The sequence below is a fragment of the Fukomys damarensis genome, unplaced genomic scaffold (genome assembly GCF_012274545.1).
Source record: "Fukomys damarensis isolate Sample0158 unplaced genomic scaffold, DMR_v1.0_HiC HiC_scaffold_30, whole genome shotgun sequence".
NCBI lineage: Eukaryota > Metazoa > Chordata > Mammalia > Rodentia > Bathyergidae > Fukomys > Fukomys damarensis.
Window position 1 is genome coordinate 62114032 of NW_022900942.1, and position 20232 is coordinate 62134263.

At 43.7% G+C, this 20232-nt stretch overlaps 1 protein-coding gene across 3 annotated transcripts in view; it reads left to right on the forward strand.

Moving 5' to 3' along the window:
- Window positions 1-20232, forward strand: part of Ndc80 (NDC80 kinetochore complex component) — a 40376-nt gene that overhangs the window by 17059 nt on the left and 3085 nt on the right. For all 3 annotated transcript variants that reach the window (XM_033757379.1, XM_010638688.2, XM_010638689.2), the window contains exons 11-16: window positions 2435-2640; window positions 8485-8637; window positions 11994-12083; window positions 16532-16624; window positions 17856-17986; window positions 19489-19591. In XM_033757379.1, coding sequence (XP_033613270.1) covers window positions 2435-2640; window positions 8485-8637; window positions 11994-12083; window positions 16532-16624; window positions 17856-17986; window positions 19489-19591 — 776 coding nt within the window. The remainder of the gene's footprint in view (window positions 1-2434; window positions 2641-8484; window positions 8638-11993; window positions 12084-16531; window positions 16625-17855; window positions 17987-19488; window positions 19592-20232) is intronic.

Sequence of the window (20232 nt, forward strand, 5' to 3'; positions counted from 1 at the left end):
TGTAGATGCTGTAAGTCCACGACCCAACCAGTCTGCACTCCCTCTTCCAGCCTCCGGTGGCCGGCAGCACCCTGGACTTGCGTCCGAGTGGAGGCTGGGCCTCTGTCCTTTCTTTGCCTTGCGTGGGTGCACCCTCTTCTCTATCTGTGAGAAGTCCCCCGGTCTGTATCTCTCAGGGACTCTCATGATGACATTCAGGGCCCACCTGGTTAATCCCAGAGTTAGCTTCTCATCAGCATTCTTAGTCACATCTTCTAAGACCCTTTTCCCAAATGAGGTAATGTCTACAAGTTCCAGAGATCGGGACTTCAAATACCTGGGTGGCCATAACTTACCCTACTCTACCTTCAAGGGCATGGCTTTTTGGAACCAACAGGGTGTTGTTACCCTAAGAACCTATATGGCCCCGGTGTGAATATAAATTAAATGACGTATTCTAGGCCCGGGATGTAGGTCAGTGGTAGAGTGCTTGCCTAGCATGCATGGGGCCTTGGATTTGATCTTCAGCACTGTAAAGAAATTAGTTAACTAATGTATCAAAGCAATAAACAGTTAAGGAAGTGTTCTATATACTCTGTTCTACTTTGTAGTTAATGAAGCAGATTCTTGATGTCTGCCTGAGTCAGGTTACTTTACCTATCTCATCCTCCATCACTACCTTCTAAGCAGCTGAAACTGGTTGAAAATAAGATGAAAGCTGCAAATACAACAATTCTAGGAAAGCAAAACCATGACTAGAGAAAGCTTGTTGATACCCTATATCCTCCTTGCTTTGCTTTCGTAAAGATATATCGCTCTTACTCGTAAAACTGGAAGACACCACGGCACAGGATTGCTTGCCAGTCTGTGGTGCCGGAAGTACAGCAGAAACGGGGGTCTACAAATCACAACCACAGGGCTGGTTTGGCCCGACGTGATGGTGCGCGCTTGCAATCCCACCTGCTCGAGAGGCTGAGGCCAAAGGATCACTAGGTTGAGGCCAGCCGAAGCACCTGGGCGAGACCCTTTCTCAAAATGTTCAAAACGGTTGGGGCAGTGGCCCACGAGCAGAATGCTTGCCTCGTGTGTGGAAAGCCCTGGGTTCGACCCCTCGTAACAAAAAAGTAAAGGAACAGACAACCATACTGTTGTCCCAGGACTTTGCTCCCATACTTTATTCTGTTAGGACTTTAGACGTACCTGTCCCTTATAGGAGTTGTGTGGATTCTCTTTCGACTGTTTGCTTTAACTCAGCCTGTAGCATGTCGATCATCTGTCAAATCAAGGCTTGTAATTTTCCACAGTACGGTATTTGCTAAATCGGTTTATTATTTTTTCCAGATGACAAACGGTTATAAACGAACTCTAAATATTTTACATTTGTCCCCTGGTCATTTGTCCTGTGTTGGTCATCATGACAGGGAGCCAAGGAAGAATTTGTTATTCTAACAAATGTAATGTAACTAAGTCAGTGCTTTCTAACATTAATACTCTATCTTCCTTGTCCACGTATAACCAAGAAAATCATCATACCTTCTGTTTATTCTGGTGGGAATTTTTTATCCAGGAGTAGTTGCAAACTGAGTAGAGAAAGTAACATTTCAGCTATCATTTGTCATTCTAGACTTAGTTTGGGAGGATTAATTTTATCACTGTTAATTTAAGATGTTTTCATTCTATGACTATTTCAGCTTTCTTCATTATTTGAAGCTATTTGTAACCAAGAGTGAATAAGACATAATTAAACTCCATAGATGTATGTTTTGGATTGTTTTTCTTCAGATACTTATAATAAAATAAATTTGACTTAAATTGTTAAGTAAAAAGAAACACATATATGCAAGATGCATAAATTTTTACTTAAACGAAGCATTAATTTATTTCAAGCTCAGCTATGGAGTGATTATTATAACAAAACCAAGATATTGGTCCTCCCAGCACTCAGGGTGATTCTCATCCCCATATATTATCCCAGTCTACTGTAAAAAATACTTTCATATTCTGTGGAAGCCCCGAGTCACAGAAGGTTGGAAAACATTCTTGGTAAATAGACCAAGCAAGAACCTAACCAATGTCCATAGAACAAAAGCCAAAAACAGGTTTCATTTAGTACATGTAGCTTGATGTTTGTGAATTATTCCGAGAATTGTGCAGGAAGAAGAGAGAGACTACCTCTTTTAAGTGTAAGGATTCCTAAGTGTAGCCATTATTTTTTTCATATAGACCTTCCTAGAATACATAGTAAGCCAGTAGGGAAATAAGGTGCTCACATAAGGCCTTGATTATATTCTCTTCAAGAATGTTATTAGCAAAATGGGATGAATCAGAATCATCCAAAAAAAGAGGAAGTATGAATATGTGTATAACTGGTATATTTAGATCAGTGCTATTAAATAATAGCATCCGCTCGTTTGGAGAAGTTGAAACTTTAAAATTTTGGTTTTCTCCAATGCAGAATCAGAATGTGAGGCAGTAAAACAGGAGAATGCTCGGCTACAGAACATTGTTGATAACCAGAAGTACTCGGTCGCCGACATTGAGAGAATAAATCACGAAAAAAATGATTTGCAACAAACCATCAATAAATTAACGAAGGACCTAGAGGCCGAACAGCAGCAGTTGTGGAACGAGGAGCTGAAGTACGCCAGGGCCAAAGAAGCGGTAAGTCACGTCATCTCCAGAGCGGCCCCTGGCCGCCCTGACCTTGATGGACGCCTGTCCGGTCAGGAACTCAGCGGAGAAGTTGTACTGACATGGACCGTGACCGTTATTCAGTGCACCCCAATTTCTCACGGTCAAATCTAGACTCTTGTGACAGTGAACCAAGGAGTAAGCAAGAAAGCCTCTCAGCCATGACAGTGATCCCCGTAAATCCCATCCCGCTTCCTCTGTAGGAGAGGAAATGAATCCCCCTCACTTTCCTATCGTTTCTCAAACATTTCTCTGACACTCTGGCATAGAAACAGTACAGACAGCCGTCATCGCGGTGCGAACCTGTAACCCCAGCTGCTCAGAGGGGTCTGGGACACCTGCGAGTTAGGATGAAACACAGCTTGTCAGCGTGGGTGTGCCTGTCGGTGTGGGCGCCAGGCTTACAAGAGTAGAGATGGAAGCTTCACTTTGGGTGTCTCGAGAATCCCACTTCGAAGGCACAAGGAAATTCGTTTCTCACAACGGGTCTCCTCTGGGATCCTCTGTGCCAGTGCGGAGAGGGAGACTCATCCCACCGCGTTTCTGGACGGCCCACTCTGCCTGCGTGTTCCGTGCAGTGGCCATAGAACACCGGAGACTTGTTCTAAACACAGCAGAACTGACGTGGGGAGATAACAGGGACAAACCGCTGCAACCAAGCAGTCGCGTGTACTGTCAAGGTAGAAACCAGGAGGCTAAGGTCCTGCCTTGTGGGTGGAGTGATGTTCTCCGCAAGAGTTCGAGAGCGTGGGTCCCAGACAAGCAATTCTTGGGAGTGCGGGGAGACTTCCCTTAAGGGTAGGGTGGGGTTGAGTACAGCTCTCAGGAGGGTGTGCACCAGAAACATCCATTAGGGGGCTGAGCGCACAACAACACTCAGACGCGGGCCTCTTGAGAATGGGAAACCACGTCTAAGCTTAGGGAGTCGGGGAAAGGAACCCCGCACACTCTCCCTAGTGGTCCATCGGGGAAAATGCTTGAGAACTGGGAAGATACTTCTTGGACTGGGAGTTTACTCACAGTGAATTTACTTGTCCAGACCCCCCGCCCCCCAAAAAAATAACTGGACTCCAGAGGCGGTGAAGGAGAGGTAACATCTGCTACTGAGCACAGATGCCGTGAGGACCCCTATACTTGGGTCGAGGGAGCCACGGAAAAGCACTGGGAGGTGTAAGGTCACCTGAGAAACCCTTAAAGCTGACTCTGAGAAAAAACAGGCGCTCGGGGAAAATGCTTGAGAACTGGGAAGATACTTCTTGGACTGGGAGTTTACTCACAGTGAATTTACTTGTCCAGACCCCCCGCCCCCCAAAAAAATAACTGGACTCCAGAGGCGGTGAAGGAGAGGTAACATCTGCTACTGAGCACAGATGCCGTGAGGACCCCTATACTTGGGTCGAGGGAGCCACGGAAAAGCACTGGGAGGTGTAAGGTCACCTGAGAAACCCTTAAAGCTGACTCTGAGAAAAAACAGGCGCTGATCCCCTCTCCACAAGCTGATTTGGCTGGGATATCAAAAAGCAAAGGATAGGCTGGGAACGGGCAAATTAAAAAAGGACCACCTGTTAGGCTGGTAATGACTGTAGCTGAAACCACGGCCTCTAACTTGGAGGTCTGATGCCTGCCAAGTTCTGTCTCATAGAAGTTCAAAATGTTAGAGACAGCTCTCACAGATGCAAAAATACCTTTCTTTGCCAGAACCCTGTTCAGGGCACCACACCCCGCCTTGTGCCAGCCGGAGTGGCGTCTGGTGGACCACCTGGTGTCGGGTGGACACAGACAGCAGCCCGAGCCTCTAATAAGATGCCCCCAAAAGATAGACTGTGTGTGCGCGGGCCCCCTCCCGCTGACCCCGTCTTATAGCCATAACTGTCAGTAACCCCGCCAGACTAGACTGAGGACCACGTAACGCGGCACCTCGAGTGTGTGAGTCAGGGCCAGTGCCACAGGGTCAGATCCTTCTGGTTGAATCTAACTTGTCTCAACCTAAGGCTACCCCAGCCAACGCCCTAGCTCCCAAAACAGTGTTCCTGAAAGGTAAAATAAAGGTCTTGAGACGGACTAGAGATTAAGACAAGACATACAGCTCGAAATCCCTGGGTAAATCAAATGGGTAAATATTTCAGTACCGGCTCTTAATAAAGTCACTGCTACGCTCGCACCATGGCGGACCACAGACGTGGGCAGTTGCCTTCGCTCTGAGACGGACACGAGTGTCACAGGATGCAGTGCATGGTGGCCCTGTCTCAGGACGAGGACGCCTGGGGAAGTGAGACTTTTGAGAGTGTCGCTGCTGTGAACCAGGCCGTAGAAAATGGACCTGGAGGAGGCCCCTCCCTTCTCCACAGGAAATGTGAGTTACTCCTCTTACCTCCACTTCCGGGGAGAACGATTTTCTTAACCTGGAGGAGGCCTGACTGCCCGCACCCACATCCTAGACGTGACCGGCGGGCCGCACACCTGCTCATTTCTTCCTCTCCCCAGGCCGACGTCTGGCGGTACAGTGGGGAGAGGGACCGCCACAGTGGATTCCCCCAATGGGGCCGGGACACGTGCCTTAGTCTGGCTGGCCATTCCCTTCCCCCTGGCATTCCGTGGGCTCCCAGAACAAGAGGTCCTTATCACACATCTGTTAACTCAATCGGGGTGCCCAGAGGAGTCCCCAGTGAATTTCAGACATGACATAGCCACCAGATTCAAGTCAGTTCTGTTCTGGTGGTCAGCTATTAATAACATTGTAGATTAAATAAACTATACTATAATCAACAAAGGTTTATTAACTATCAGAAAAAAGTGTCAACTTATTATCTTATGATTAAAAAAACCGATTAATATTCAAGAGATTTTAAAACTCAAAAAATAAACCTAAGAATGGGACTGAGGATCCTATAATAAGAGGGAAAGATTGTAAGTGGTAAAAATATTTTAATTGCTACATATTTCATTCACCACTCTAATCAGCTCTTATTCTGAAAATTAGCTTGACGAAGAAGCAGATAAAGACACAAAAGATTCACACCAGAGATAAGGTTCTGGGGTAAGAGACAAATTGCTAGGCAAGTTTTTCTAAATTACTGTCCTGGGAACCCAAAAGGCTAAAAATAACTCTACAAAAAGCAACACAAAGAAAGAAGAAGCGGGAAGGTCGTAACAGTATGGGCTCAGACAGACCGTGGACCCCAGAGGCCAGGCCTCTGGGAGCTGGGGTGACCCCACAAGTCAGCAACGCACAGCCTCTGCAGCCGGTTGTGGGCCGGGTGTCCTTGGGCACTGCTCTTACAAGAGTGGATTAAAGCCTCGCTTTCGCTGCCCAAGTCCAGGTTTTTTGGAGGACAAGTAAATTCATTCCTCACAGAAAGCTTGAGTTTAAAAGGCATTTCTTTTTCCATGGAGAAAAATCGAGACTAGAATATTTCAGACTCAAGCTTAGGCTTGAAATTTTTCACCCTTGTTTTTTTAGTTATGTTTGTTTGTTAGCAAATGTTCTGAAAGCTAAACATCACCAAGAAAAATTCAGCCTCTGTTGCTATAAAAATAATGACTAATTATATCCTATTACCTCCAGCACATTCATGGTACAGTATTTATTACATACATTTGTCACCATCGTTAAAATGAAGCAAGTTGTAGCCGGGCATGGTGGCACACACCTGTAATCCCAGCACTTGGGAGGCTGAGGCAGGAGGATCGCTGTGAATTTGAGACCAGCCTGGGCTACATAGTGAGTTCCGGGTCAGTCTCAACTACATAGTGAGACCCTGTCTCAAAAAAAAAAAAAAAAAAAAATGAAGCAAGTTGTTCAGAGCAGTGGAGACAATACTAGTTTTTTTATTCTGATCACATTGTAAACTACATTATAGGGCCAGGGATTTAGCTCAGTGGCACCACCACCTGCCTTGTAAGCACATAGTCCTGAGTTTGATCCTCAAGTGCCCCCCCAAAAAAATTACGTTATATGCATAATGCAAATAGTGTCTTAGTCATTCAGGATTGAACTGTTAATATTATTAAAAGTCTATTTTACACACCTGCACATGGGATTCTTAACATGAAAAGGATGCCCAGGAGGAGCAGTAAGTGCTTCGTTGTCGGCCCTGTTTTACCATAATTCTGCTTTTCGTGTAGGCCCCGCACAGGAAAGGCGAAAAAAGCCTATGGTCGTGAGCCCAGTCCTTGAACCTAAAATTTGGGGGTTTAGCCCTGGATTTGCTCCTGACTACTTGTGCCCTCAGCCAGCATCCGACCTCTCATAGCCTCCATTTGCTTCTTGGAAAATGAAGTGAGGTTAGATTAAATCAGTGAGTCCAAAATGAGTTATCTCTCAAACTTGTGTGGGAAGGGAAAAGTTATGAATATCTAGACCAGGTGAACTCTCAAATTGAACAAAGTGGAATTCAACGTACTGAAAAGGATAGTGAATTTATTTGGACGGCCAGGATTTTGTTTGGGTTTTGAGGGTTTCCTGTTTGCTGAGATGCGGTCTCAAAGTGTGGCCTCACAGTTGGCGATCCTCCTGCCTCAGCCTCCCAAGTGCTGCAATTACAGGTATGCACCGCTCTGCCCAGCATGGGAAAAACAATTTGTAGTGTAGGTAAGCAGCAGCCCAGGGATGGGCCAGAGCGTTGCAGTGGGGGGAGCACATCAGTGTAAACGTTTCACCCATCACCTCGGTCCTCGGAGCTCCTTGTCGAGAGATGCGACAGGTTCGCCCGTGAGAATGGGCTGTAGAAACCGGAGGCACACGCACGTGCACCACACAACTGCCCTCCCTGTACTTGGCAAGGTAAAGGAGGTGAGCTTTCGAGGTCTTCTTCATGAGCTGGGCCAGGGGAGTGCAGGACGGGAGCAGCTACCCCTGGACTCCTCCGTCGGTGCTCCCTAGAGAGACGCTGTCTCGCGGTACAGCCGCAGAAATTAGTTCTGACTTGCCGGGAGGAGGCTTCCACTCCGTGCTTGAGTGATCTGATGTATTTGAAATTGTTCAATATATACCCTTGCCGTTACACTCCACCCAAGTTAGTCATTTTTACAGCCTAATAACGGCAATGAGTGATTTAAGTATTCAATGCAGGAAGCAATGTAAAGATGCCTAAAATCTGCAAATGTCTCGATTCCGCTTTTAAGCATCTACTGCGCACTAAACACTGTCCTGGGTACCACTGTTTCCCCGGCACTTGCGTTCACATGCGGAGGCGGATGAGCAGTGAGTGCTCTGTGTCCGGCGGTGCTGTGTGCTGTAAAGAAAAATAATGTAAGGGTTTAGGAAAATGGGGGCCATGGGGAAGGAAAGATTTCCCACTGACAGTCTGAGCAGTCCTGAAGGCAGTAAGAACAGGGAATGTAAAATATGTCACGAAAACGTTCTACAGCAATTTAATTAAGGGAGCATTTTGAAACATACATGATTATATTTTATTTAATACAAGTCAAAAATTTTAATTTATGATGAATTATATTTCTCTTAGATATATAATGTATTCTAATTTGATAAAGCAAAAATTTGTTTTTGTGTCATAAAATTTCTGTCTGGCATTTGAGGAAGTAAATTTTAGTTAATATTAATGCCTAAGTATGGACTTTTATTCTAAACTGATTATCAGACAAATAGAACAGTCATATAATGCTTACCAACCAGTTGTAGCCTTTAAGGCATAAACTCAGTGTGATTAAAACCCTTCATTCCACCCTTTTTCAAACTACTAAATGACTAAAAATTGTAACGTTTTGTATTAAATTATGGAAATGCCAGTTGAAAGCCATATGGAATAGGGCTGCTTTATTTTTAACATTTCTTTTTGTATTCTCTCCATACAGATTGAAACACAATTAGCAGAGTATCACAAATTGGCTAGAAAATTGAAGCTTATCCCAAAAGGTGCTGAGAATTCCAAAGGTCATGACTTTGAAATCAAGTTTAATCCTGAAGCTGGTGCCAACTGCCTTGTCAAATACAGGGCGCAAGTTTATGTAAGTAAATTATCTGATTGGTGTCTGAAAAAGTTTAAACTGCAGTACATCAATAGCCCTACTACACAAGGAAATAAAACACTGAACCTTTTTGTCTTCTTTCTTGCTAGTAGAAACCCTGTATTATACCTAACTCTTCAAGTTATAAATCCTTTCTTTATGTCTGCCAGCTTTATCTCTTCAAATATCCAGCAAGAAATTTGACTATTTATAAAACAGATATCAAGACTATACAAATATTGCTAACCTTTTCTCTCAAGATGCTTCTAGTCCCTCATGTAAGAAAAGCATGTGTAAAATAATAAATACCATATATGTGCATCATTAGAAATCTCTACAGGGTCTACAGGCCAAGGATTCAGCTCAGTGGTTCCGCTGCCTTGCCTCAAGCACGAGGGCCCGAGTTCGATCCCTGGTACCGGGAAAAAAAAAGAACAAAGGAAAGAAATCTTCACAAAGTTTAGTAACCAGACCAGCCCTTCCAGGTAGCAGAAAAAGCTCCACAGAGATGGGGACCTGGGATGAACTTTTGGAGGTGAAGTGATTGTGGGGTCTGTGGAAAGAGCCCAGGCACAGGGTGCACAGGAAGGCATGAAGGTAGCGGACCGATAAGGACCAACAGCCAGCAACGGGAGAGCCGTGCCAGAGTGTGAGATAAGACTGAGAAGGCGATGTGAGAAGAAATTTCGGTACTGTGCTAGCACAGCTTCTCAGTTACTAACAGATTTCGTTATGTTTGTGGCCCCCCGTGACAATTTTCCAGCTGCTTATTTTGTGTTAATAGAAGGATGTCAATAAAAGCCAAAAGCCATACATTTCTTCCCTTGAGAAGAAACTCCCTTATTCATTCAGCAAATATTTAACGAGTGCATGTCACGCTCCAGACCAGCTCTGCCGGAGAGAACTACCGAGGTAGCGCTACTGCTACTGCATGGGTTAAATCAGGCTGGACGTCTTTGCCTGCTTTGGTGGACGTGGGGAAGGGCCGGGGATGGAACCGGGGCCTCGCACATGCCGGGCAAGTGTCCACCACTCAGCCGCACGTAAGCATCCACTCGCGTGCTGGACGGTTTCTCACAGGGACCCTTCTGGGTAGCTGGGTAGTTACATCCACTCAGTCAGCGAACAGGTAGGCAGGCAGGTGGTTTCCTCACCACCTGGGACAGCTTCGCATGGCTGATGCAAGGAAGTAATTACCTGGGTCAGATCACGTGAAAGTGATTACCCAGTGCAAAAAGAATGCATATGCTCAGAAAAAGAATCAATAAAGTCCAACTCCAAGAGTTACATATTCGGGGAGAAGTTCTTAAAGAGATGGTAGGAGTTGTCATATCTTTCAGAAAGGAGCAGATGGGCGCCAGGTTTGCAGCTGAGCAGTAGAGCACATGCTACCTTGTGAAGCCCAACTTCGGTCCTCAGCACCAGAAACAAAAAAAAACTTCAGAGTTAAAACTCAATTTCAAAAGATGTTAAAAAAAAAAAAGGAGATACGTGGTCTTTTGGAGAAATGGAACTTGTGGAATCAGAGGTTTTATTTATATTACGTTGTACTAAAAGCCACTAAACTGCACACTTTAAAAGGTTTAATATTAAGTGAAATGTCTTCTAACCCATTTCAGTCTAACCCTCTTTAAATGTGGATTTCAACGCAATGAAAGCAAATGAGAAGAAACAAAGTTTAGTGTTGAAGTAAAGTCAGCAGCCAGATGTGGTTACCGAGTCCTGTGCCAGATAAAAAGGGTGACAGGTGTAGCTCACCGGTAAAGCACTTGCCTAACCTGCACAAGGCCCGAGTTCAGTTCCCAGGAATCAGTAGAACAGAAGGTCAGCGTAACAAAAACAAAGTGTGAAGAAGAGGAGGCCACAGCGACCCCGCAGACCCACCAAAGCCGAGCGTCACCTCCCTACGCCCGGCACCGAGGGCGGTGAAGCCCAGGCGGAGGGCCAGCCTCCGAGAAGACCAGCAAGGCCCAAGCCCCAGCGCAGAAGGGGCCCAGAGGGGGAAGGTGACGGCAGCCAGCCGGGACGAGGACAGCCCTGCCAAACGTGCAAGTCCACACAGACAGGCCCAGAAAGCTGGAGGGGCTGGAGACCCCAAGGGAAGAGTGTGCATTTTGATTACTGTACACTTTGAAATACTATTTTTACCAGTCTTTTATTAAAAATGCAGAATTTTCTTTTCCTTTTCCTTTTCCTTTTTTTTTTTTTTTCCTATGCTGTCAGCACACAGAGCACTTCGCATTTCCTTGTTGCTTTTTTGTTGTCGTTTGTTTTTTGTTTGTTTGTTTTGAGACAGGGTCTCACTGTGTAGTTGAGACTGACCTGGAACTCACAGTGATCCTCCTGCCTCAGCTCCAGAGTGCTGGGATTACAGACATGCGCCACCACGCCCGGCTTCCTTGTTGCTTTTTGGGTGCAGTGCCTCCAAAGCTGGATCCATATGGGGAAATGCCCTCCCCCTGCTGGTGCTGAAACTTCCCCAGGCTCCCAGGAAGGATTTCCAGGCATTGACACACGTGGCCGCCTTTGCACAATGCCTGATAGTGTGGGAAGACTCCATTTTTGTGTCCTCCTCCTCTGCCATCAACAGACCTAACTCCCTGAAGCCCAAAGACCCACCAGGACCTGATCCCAAAGCAGCCTGGCTAGTGACGCTGGGATGGTGTCCACCAAAGAGCCGCGGTCCCTTCTCTAGGTGGCGGATCTTCAGATGGATAATTGTGCTGTTTTCATTTCATTTCCTAAAGTCGGGCTGGCTGTGAAAAGCTGTTCACACCCTGCATATGAAATGTCAGCCCTCACTCTAAACTCTGCTCATTCGGAGCAGCAAGTGTAGGTGTATCCAAGAAGGGAGTTGGAAAGTTGTTGTATTTTGTAACAGTTGTGTGCTCACGTCCTGCCTGAAACATCATGATTGTTTAGGAAAAGTATCTTTAATAAAGCTAGATGCAGTTTAAGAAAAACGAGCAGAAAGTTATGAGACTAAACAAAGACGATTAAAAGAAGTTGATGCATGTGGAGACTGTAACAACAATACAGCTCATGCATGTAAACTGTTTTCCAGAAAATACCACCTTAAACTTCACGTCCTTGCAGAATGCTTGCGTAATATCAGTGAATTTCCAGAATAGAGGAGGAGATCTTGAATTTTGCAAGTATTCGAAGCAAAAAGCAGTTGATCTTCCTCAGTTACAGAAGTTACATTAAAAATGTTGTTTTCTTGTGTGTGGTATCTCAAGATTCAAAATGTCATGACTTTTTCCTCCAGAAATGACTCATCACAGCTGTGTAGAGGCTGCATAAGAAATTTTGTAATTACACATCTTTTGTCAGCCACATTCTTCTGTATTTTATAGGTACCTCTGAAGGAACTCCTAAATGAAAATGAAGAAGAAATTAATAAAGCTCGAAATAAGAAAATGGGTTTGGAGGATACTTTAGAACAAGTAAGTAATGAAACAGACTTTTAAAGATTTCTTAGACAAAATTAAAAATAACTTGTACTTTTTTGACGCTTACAGAATTACATTTTTATTATAATTATGCAAAAGAAAGGTGGCTATAACCTTGAGAGAAATATTTAGAATAATTTAATAAGTAATTTAAACATCTCATGCTTTACCTATCAGTAAAGTGAAGTGGTCTGGAACAAAAGTTCTGTGTGCATGTCTGTCTGTCTGTCTCTGTGCATTTGGAAGAGAAAAATGTCCTCCTTAAAGTAAAATACTTTAATATTTGTTTATATTAAAATAGATTTGAGGTTGCTACCTTGAAAGTAAGTATAAATCATTAACAATTAGTGGCTCTGATAGAGTAAGACGTTTGTTTTTACCAAGTTTTCATTCTGTACCTTGGAATTTCAAGAGGACTTGATGCCTGTAGAATTCCATTTTAAAATTAGTTTTGAGACTCTATCTCAAAAGAAAGAGGGAGAGTGAGTTTTATCACACTATTGTTACTGTAACTTGGGGTTTCCAAAATGTTGGACTATGGAACGAAGGTGAGGCATTAGGACTGCCTTCACAAGTGCCCCATGAGTACGACAATTATTTGAAGTGAAGTCTTTCTTTAACCTGCTTCAGTTAAATTTTGCTTTTTTGCTGAAATTTGCACTAAATCTGGAGATTCTCAAAAAGGTCTGAATTCCAAACAGGGACCTCATTATTGAACATTATCATAGTTACTTGTTCTCATTGCTGAGGCAAAATACCTGACACCCACAAGTTAAAGGATGAAAGGTTTATTCTGGGTCACAGTTTATAGTTGGCTGTTTCCAAGGCAGGGTGGCACGGCAGAGGGGCCTGGCAGAGGAGAAACAGTCCTTGGCAGGCAGGCAGGCAGAAGACAGCAAGCAGCAGTCCTCCTGCCTTCCACCTCCAAACTCTTAACCCTCCAGAAAGTCCCACCTATGAGCCTGTGAGGCTTTGGAGGATGTCTAGACACAAACCGTATTTTTCCAGCTGACTTAAAAGTTTTTAAAGGCTATAGCAGGAGAAGTTGGAGAAAGAAATACTAAAATAACTACTGTAGTCTGGGCCTCATGCTAATGTTCTAAAGATAAATAAAGGCACCCTTCGGGGACTTCCCTTTGGGGCAAGGCTGGAGTGCAGTTATGCTGATTAGATTTGCACGTTTGAAAACCCTTTTGAGCTGTAGGAAAATGTGTCTTAGAAGAGATGTACCTGAAAATGTCAGGAGACTGAGCCAAAGAATTTTTAGTAGAAACAGAGGAAGGGAAATAGGTTTAAGAAATATTTAAAAAGTGAAGCCCAAGGATCGACTAAATGTGCAAACTTGGAGACAAAGAAGTGTTTCTTGAAGAGAAAGAAGTTGTAGGTTTCTGGTGAAGGCAACTAAATGAGCTGCAGTGCTCTCGCCTCGAGGAGGAGAGATGAGAGTAGAGGGTGTCGAGGACGCTGATGTGGAACTTCTGTGGGACAGCCAGGTAGACGTTGCAGTGATGGACTCACAACGCTGGGCGAGTCCTTGGGCGCACAGTAACCGAATCTGGATGTGGGTGGCGTTTCCTCGAACCTAGAGGAAAGTGGCTGAGGATTGAATCCTGAGGAGTAGCACAGAAGGAACTGCCAAAGAAAGGAGATTCTGGAAAAAATACTTGGAAGTGAACAAAATAGTTGGAAGTCAGTCAGTCAGAAGAGAACATGCTATCAAAGCCAAAGTAGGGAAGCGTCTTTAGGAAGGGAGTAATCAGTAACGCCACACACATAAGATGCTGAACCTTTCTGCTTGACAGTTAATTTACCCAAGGAAAGGCATAGGACAAAATAGCAATTGGAAGCGAGGTGTGGAGGAGCGCACGTCTAATCCCAGCCGTTTTGGAGGCTGAGGCCAGAGCTGTTCAAATTCAAGTCCTGCCTGAGCGACCTGGTGAGACGCGGTCTCAAAGTTTAAAATTAAGTAAATAAAAGGGGCTGGGGACAAAACCTAGTGCCAGGGAGTCCATGGGTTTGATCCCTTCTACCACACACACACACACACAAAAAAAAAAGCAATTGGAAATTATAAAGGTTATACATATTTAATAAGTTGGAATAATGAAACTAATCAGTTGAAAAGTATTGAAGAATAATTGCCGAAACTATTCAAGTAAAAGCAGGAAGATGGAAAGTAAGGGACACTCTACTGAGAAGGTAGGGATTTATTTGAATTATGAAATAATATAGTATAAGCAGAGATCTGTTTAAATAAATTTGATGCAATGGATTATAACAACAGAAATCCCAAAGTTGAATCAAAAACTCAAAATACATAAAAATACAGTTGGCTTTCCAAAAAAGATCTAATAGGTGAGTTTTTACAGTTTTCAAATAGAAAAGGTTAAATAATTTCCATGACGTGTGAATCACCATAGAGAATAAAGACCCAAACCATTCATAGGGCTAGGATAGCTTGAATAGTACAAGCTGATAGAAACATCACAAAAGAAGATTAGCTGGGCGTGGTGACTAACACCCACCTGTAGGCCCAGCACTCAGGAGGCGGGAGGCGCAGGCAGGAGGATGACCAAGTTTGAAGCCAGCCTGGACTGCAGAGCAAGACTCCAAATTTAAAAAAGAAAGAAAATTTAAACCAATCATATTTATGAATACAGACATAAAGGTTAAAGTTAAGGGGCCGGGTATTTAGCTCAGTGGTTCAGCTGCCTGCCTCGTGAGTACAAGGAGACCCGAGTTTGATCCCCAGTACCAAAAAAATAATAATAATTTTAAAATAAAGGTTAATGGGGCTGGGGATTTAACTCAGCGGTTCGGTAGCCTGCCTTGCAAGCGCAAGGACCCGAGTTCAATCCCCGGTACCAAAAATAAAGGTTAAAGTTAAGTGTTTGTCACTGAAGTTGACTCAGCAAATACAGTTTTGAGCCCTGTGTTCCCAGACCGCAGTAATCCTGGTGTAGCACTACGCATGCCCTGGGACCCATCATAACATGTGCGTAGTGCGAAGAGAGCACCCTGTGGATTCCCAGACACCCCTAAGATCTGCACGGTTCTCTGTGGAGGGAGGAAGTGCAAGCCGCCCTGAGTTGTGAGGAACAAGTAGGAACCAAGGGAGCAGCGGGACGTGGGAAGAGCCTGGAGAAGCAAGAAGCTCGCTGGGAGGAGCTTGTCTGTGCTTCCCCAGTAGGGGAATTTATTCTCCGGGCGAGGGACCGCTGAGGAGCAGCAAAGGAGAGTAAGCAGGGGGTGGGAAAAAAGTAAGAACCAAGGTATACTATGTAAAGGTACAAACTCCCAGTGATGAATGTCGGCATAGTATGTCTAAAACGTACCGATAAAATAAATCAAAAAAAGAGAATAGTAGTCGCCTGTGTAGGCCAGCAAGCTGACAGTCGTGGCATTTCCAAGAATAGATTAAAGGTGTGTGACACCAGAAACGTGCAAGTAAGAGACAGATGATAGCTGGTCAGTAAATGGCTAGGAACCAAACCACGATTTTATAGTGGAAATGGAGAAAAGAGTCGGGAAGATGGAGGCAGAGCACAGCAGTCCTTTTGTGCAGTTTAAGGAAGAGAAATCAAAGGTCCAGGCGGCCGGGCGTGGCGGTGCGCAGCCTATCAGTGCCGTGCACCTCCCGGACTGCTCGGTGTTGGACCCCAGAGCTGCCAGATTTCGGGCTGGGAAAGCGTTTGGCGTAAGAAGCCGGGTCTGATGGCTCGCACTTGTAGTCCTAGTGCTCTGGGGAGGCTTGAGACACAAGGGTCAGAACTTCAGGGCAGCCTAGGCAACTGAGTGAGATGCCGTCTCAGGAAATAAACAGGGCTGAGTTTACAAGTGGACTAGAGCACCCCTTGGCTGCCTTTATCCCCAATTTTTTAAAAAAAAATTTTTTAAGACCTTCAGTTTTGATTTCAAATGATCTCAGAGCTCAAACTGTAGCACAGTTAACTGTGGTTACTTTATTCCTCTTTGGAAGAATGCATCGCTATAGCCAAATAGCAGGTATTACCCAGTAAAATTAATATAAACACTTCTTTAACATGCAAATGGAAACCTAAATAACTAAAGTCTAATGAAAATAGAGCTAATGAACAAAAAGTCTAATGAAGCTAGGAAAGGAAAACATTCCATACTTATGAATAAATTGGTAATCACAATATTAATAACAAGCACATAAAATATGAGAGCTTATAAGGCACTACCACAGATACCAGTGGAAAAACATATTTGGATTCTTACTTTAAAGTTTCTTTGAAATTAATCCCTCTTTAAGGAATAATAAAATTTTTAGACAAATGATAGGTTAGACAGAGTCTCTAAAAGGACCAGAAGAAATAACATGGTTCAGTTAGTTAATCAACCATTAAAAGTTCAGTAACTTGTTAAAACTGCTCTGATGTGTAGTTATGATTCCTCACCCAAAGTTTCTTTACCCCCAGTTGAATACAATGATAACGGAAAGCAGGAGAAGCGTGAGGACCCTGAAGGAGGAAGTTCAGAAGCTGGACGACCTGTACCAACAGAAAGTCAAGGTGAGGGGCCGGGGATTTGGCTCAGGGATTCCGCCGCCTGCCTCGCAAGCGCAAGGATCCAAGTTTGATCCCAGGTACCAAAAAAAAAAAAGTCAACGTGGGAGTGTTGCCTGTGGTAGACCAGACACATTGAAAGTGGAGCTTTCAGCAGTATTGGATACCTCGTGCTTTAATTTTTTAGTTTAGTCTCCTATGCCAAGGTTTATTGTAAGGAATTACTGTGCTTTATTTCGTCTTTTAAAGGATTTTTTCACCGATCAGGCCCATTTCACCATAGAACACTTTCTGTTCTGTTGTCTCATACTCCGTGTTCAGTACTGGTACAGGACTCGGTGTCCTGGGAAGACGGTTTTCAAACACCTTTCTGCCTTCCTATAGTGATTCATATGTTGCACACTCCCAAAGCTTGAGTCCCCAGCAAGGTCTTCTGTGTGTGTGATTGCGAACTGGCCGGCCTGGCCAAGTTCCAAAGACCACTCACATGAACTCTAGCAGGTGGGGAAGAGAGTAAGATTGTTTCTCCACCCCTCATTCCACTGTCCTACATTTTTACTGCTACACCACTCTATCTGACATTTTGCTTAGAAAAGTATTCGGATGACTCAATTCATTACCACAATTGACGTGAAAATTTCACTGCATCATTATTTTTACTTCGTTATGCCAACAAAGTATCAGGAACTGCAAACTTCTTTCTTGACCTCTGTTACATTTAGGTCTTAAACATTTTGTTAGCAGTGTGAAATGTATAGAAAATATACCACAATGTCACACTTGGTGATCATTTTCAGTTCATCAGATATCCTCATGAGAAGCCTTGAGTTCATTTTCTGAAGCAATTAAATGAGTTTATGATTCTCACCTATTTCATCTTCACAGACATAGAAATTGGTGAATTAGGGCTGCTTTGCTTGTGCCTAGTCAGTGCAAAACAATGATTTAGATTAATTCGTGCTCAGGAAAAAAATTAAATTATCATAATTTCCTGTAAGTCAGACCTGGAAATATTGCTACAGAAAACGCCACCCAGGCCTCTTGCTAGGGCATCGTTTGTGCTTGTGACACAGAACTCCCAAAGGAGCATTTAAAGTCTCCACGTGAAAAGCAGTACGCCTGGGATTACAAATGACGCAGCGTGACCTTTCAGAGGGCGTCCCATAATTTCCTTCCACCCTCCTTGAGTACGTAAAATTCGAACGTCACAAGCATGACCGTGACTTTCCCCTGCTAGGAAGCTGAGGAAGAGGATGAGAAATGTGCCAGTGAGCTCGAGTCCTTGGAGAAGCACAAGCACCTGCTGGAGAGCGCGGTCAACGAAGGCCTGAGCGAGGCCGTGAACGAGCTGGACGCCGTGCAGCGGGAGTGAGTTTCCCCGCCACGAGCCGTGGCTTCCTACAGTTTCTGATGACCCAGATCTCATTTTCCCTACACCTTCAGTAGAACAGTTTAAAACCTGAAGCGCACCCTGCCACTGTTACAGTCCGCCCACCAAGAAATCGTTCGTCTTACATCTAATCCAGAAATGGCTTTTAATCCCTGAGACAGCATGTGATTTTAAATCAATTTAAATAACTGACTACTGGATGGTAAATTTTCATAAACCCCACTAGGCTTCTCATATATTCTAGTTATATTTCCTAGAAGTTAGGATTATTCTATATCAAAATGTGATTACGCTATAAATCACCGCCTACCGTAACAGCATTTGCCTTACTAATAAATAAGTGCCACACTTTGCAGAATAATGCAGTAAAAAAAAATCACAGGACTCGTGGGAAGATTGGTGTTGGGGCGTAATCCTCAAAAAGTCCGTCAAAGACGCACATAAAGGGTGAGAACCTAGTCAAATGTTAGCTATGCACACATCAAATGGTTAAGATAAGCATAAGTGCCGTAGTAAATGTGGCGTCTCTCACCTTAGACATACCCTCGGTCTGCGCCGGTAAGGGGGCCCCTGTGAGTTTCTGTGCAGAGGTGGAGGGAGGGCACAGACACGTGAGGTGCGTTCTCACACTCTCGTAACCCTCTGTCTGTTTTCTGCATTCACCAAGGAAGAAACTGGCATCACGAAAGTTGCATTGTGCTGAGTACTACACTGTGGTCATGTCACTTCTTGATTTTTGTAATTTACATAGAAAAAATTGTGGCCAAACTCTAATAACGCTAGCTGAAAATGGTGGCATCCTTTCTTTAAAAAGTACTCTGCCTTTGTATAACTCTCTTGTGAGACTTATGTAAAGTCAACATACTGAATAATTCATAGTCTTCTATGGACAGGTAGATAAATATATACACTTTGTACAAGTCTTACAAGGTCCTCAACTGAAAATTGTTTACATTGAAGTTACAAATGTAAGCTTTAGGGAGTCACCCCTTTTCATTTCTTTATTTGTAGTGTAGGGTTAAAAAAAACTCAATGATGGTTTATTTGATCTCCAATTTGTTTTGGATTTGAATAAAGGTAAGATTTCTATTCATCATACTCTCAAAATTTTTTCTTGTGACCCCATGGTAATAGGTAAGACAACTGGGGTCTGGGGATATAACCCAGATAGAGAGCTCTTGCCTAGAATGCGGGAGACCCTGACTCAATCCCCAGCAACCCCCAAAAAAGTAGAGGTATAACATTCTATGTTAAAGCAGGAGGTTTTGGTGCTGTTTGGCTTTAGCACTTGCAAAGTGTGTTGGAAAATGTTATTTCTATGTCAGTGATTGGAAACTGGCCCTCTGTGAATTATTTGTATACTAAGCAGTACATAGACCAATCACAGCTTGGCTTTATTGAATGTGGAAATAGCACCTGAGGTCATATATTAATATAATAATTTATTGTCTAGGCAACTTAAAGAGTGTTTATTCCACAGGTACCAACTAGTGGCACAAACCACAACTGAAGAAAGAAGGAAAGTGGGAAATAATTTACAGCGTCTTCTAGAGATGGTTGCCATGCATGTAGGGTCCGTGGAGGTAAGTGAACATCTTTCCTGTATTCTAAGAAAGGTTTTTAAATCTTTGATGTATTTCTGCTTTGTGTCTATAGAAATTAAATGATAAATTTTATTTCTATTGAAATCATCTAATAAAAATTTATCAGAAGACTCCCGTTTCTGTGGTAAGGGGCAGAACAGGTGCATTTTATAAAATAATCCGTGTTGCTCATATAAACAACACACAGTGACTTTTTACATCCGCAGTGTATAATGGTGTTCTCTGTACTGAAAGCGCATTAGTACATGTAGGGTTTCATTAAGATTAAGATGAAAGTGGGCCGGGGATTTAGCTCAGCGGTTCGGTGGCCTGCCTTGCAAGCTCAAGGACCCGAGTTCAATCCCCGGTACCAAAAAAAAGATTAAGATGAAAGGGCCAGGGGCTTAGTTCAGTGGTGCCACACCTGCCTGGCAAGCACAAGGTCCTGAGTTCAATCCCCAGTACCCAAAAAAAAAGATTAACATGAAAGAGCATCAGTTGTTTTTCCTTTCTTTAATTTTATTTAAACATCAAACCAAGTATTCCTGAAACAAGAAGGTTGTTTAACCTTGTCCTTCTCACATAGCCACATAGCTAAAAAGATCAGCAATAAAATTGTTCCTCCAACTTAGTTTTTCTTC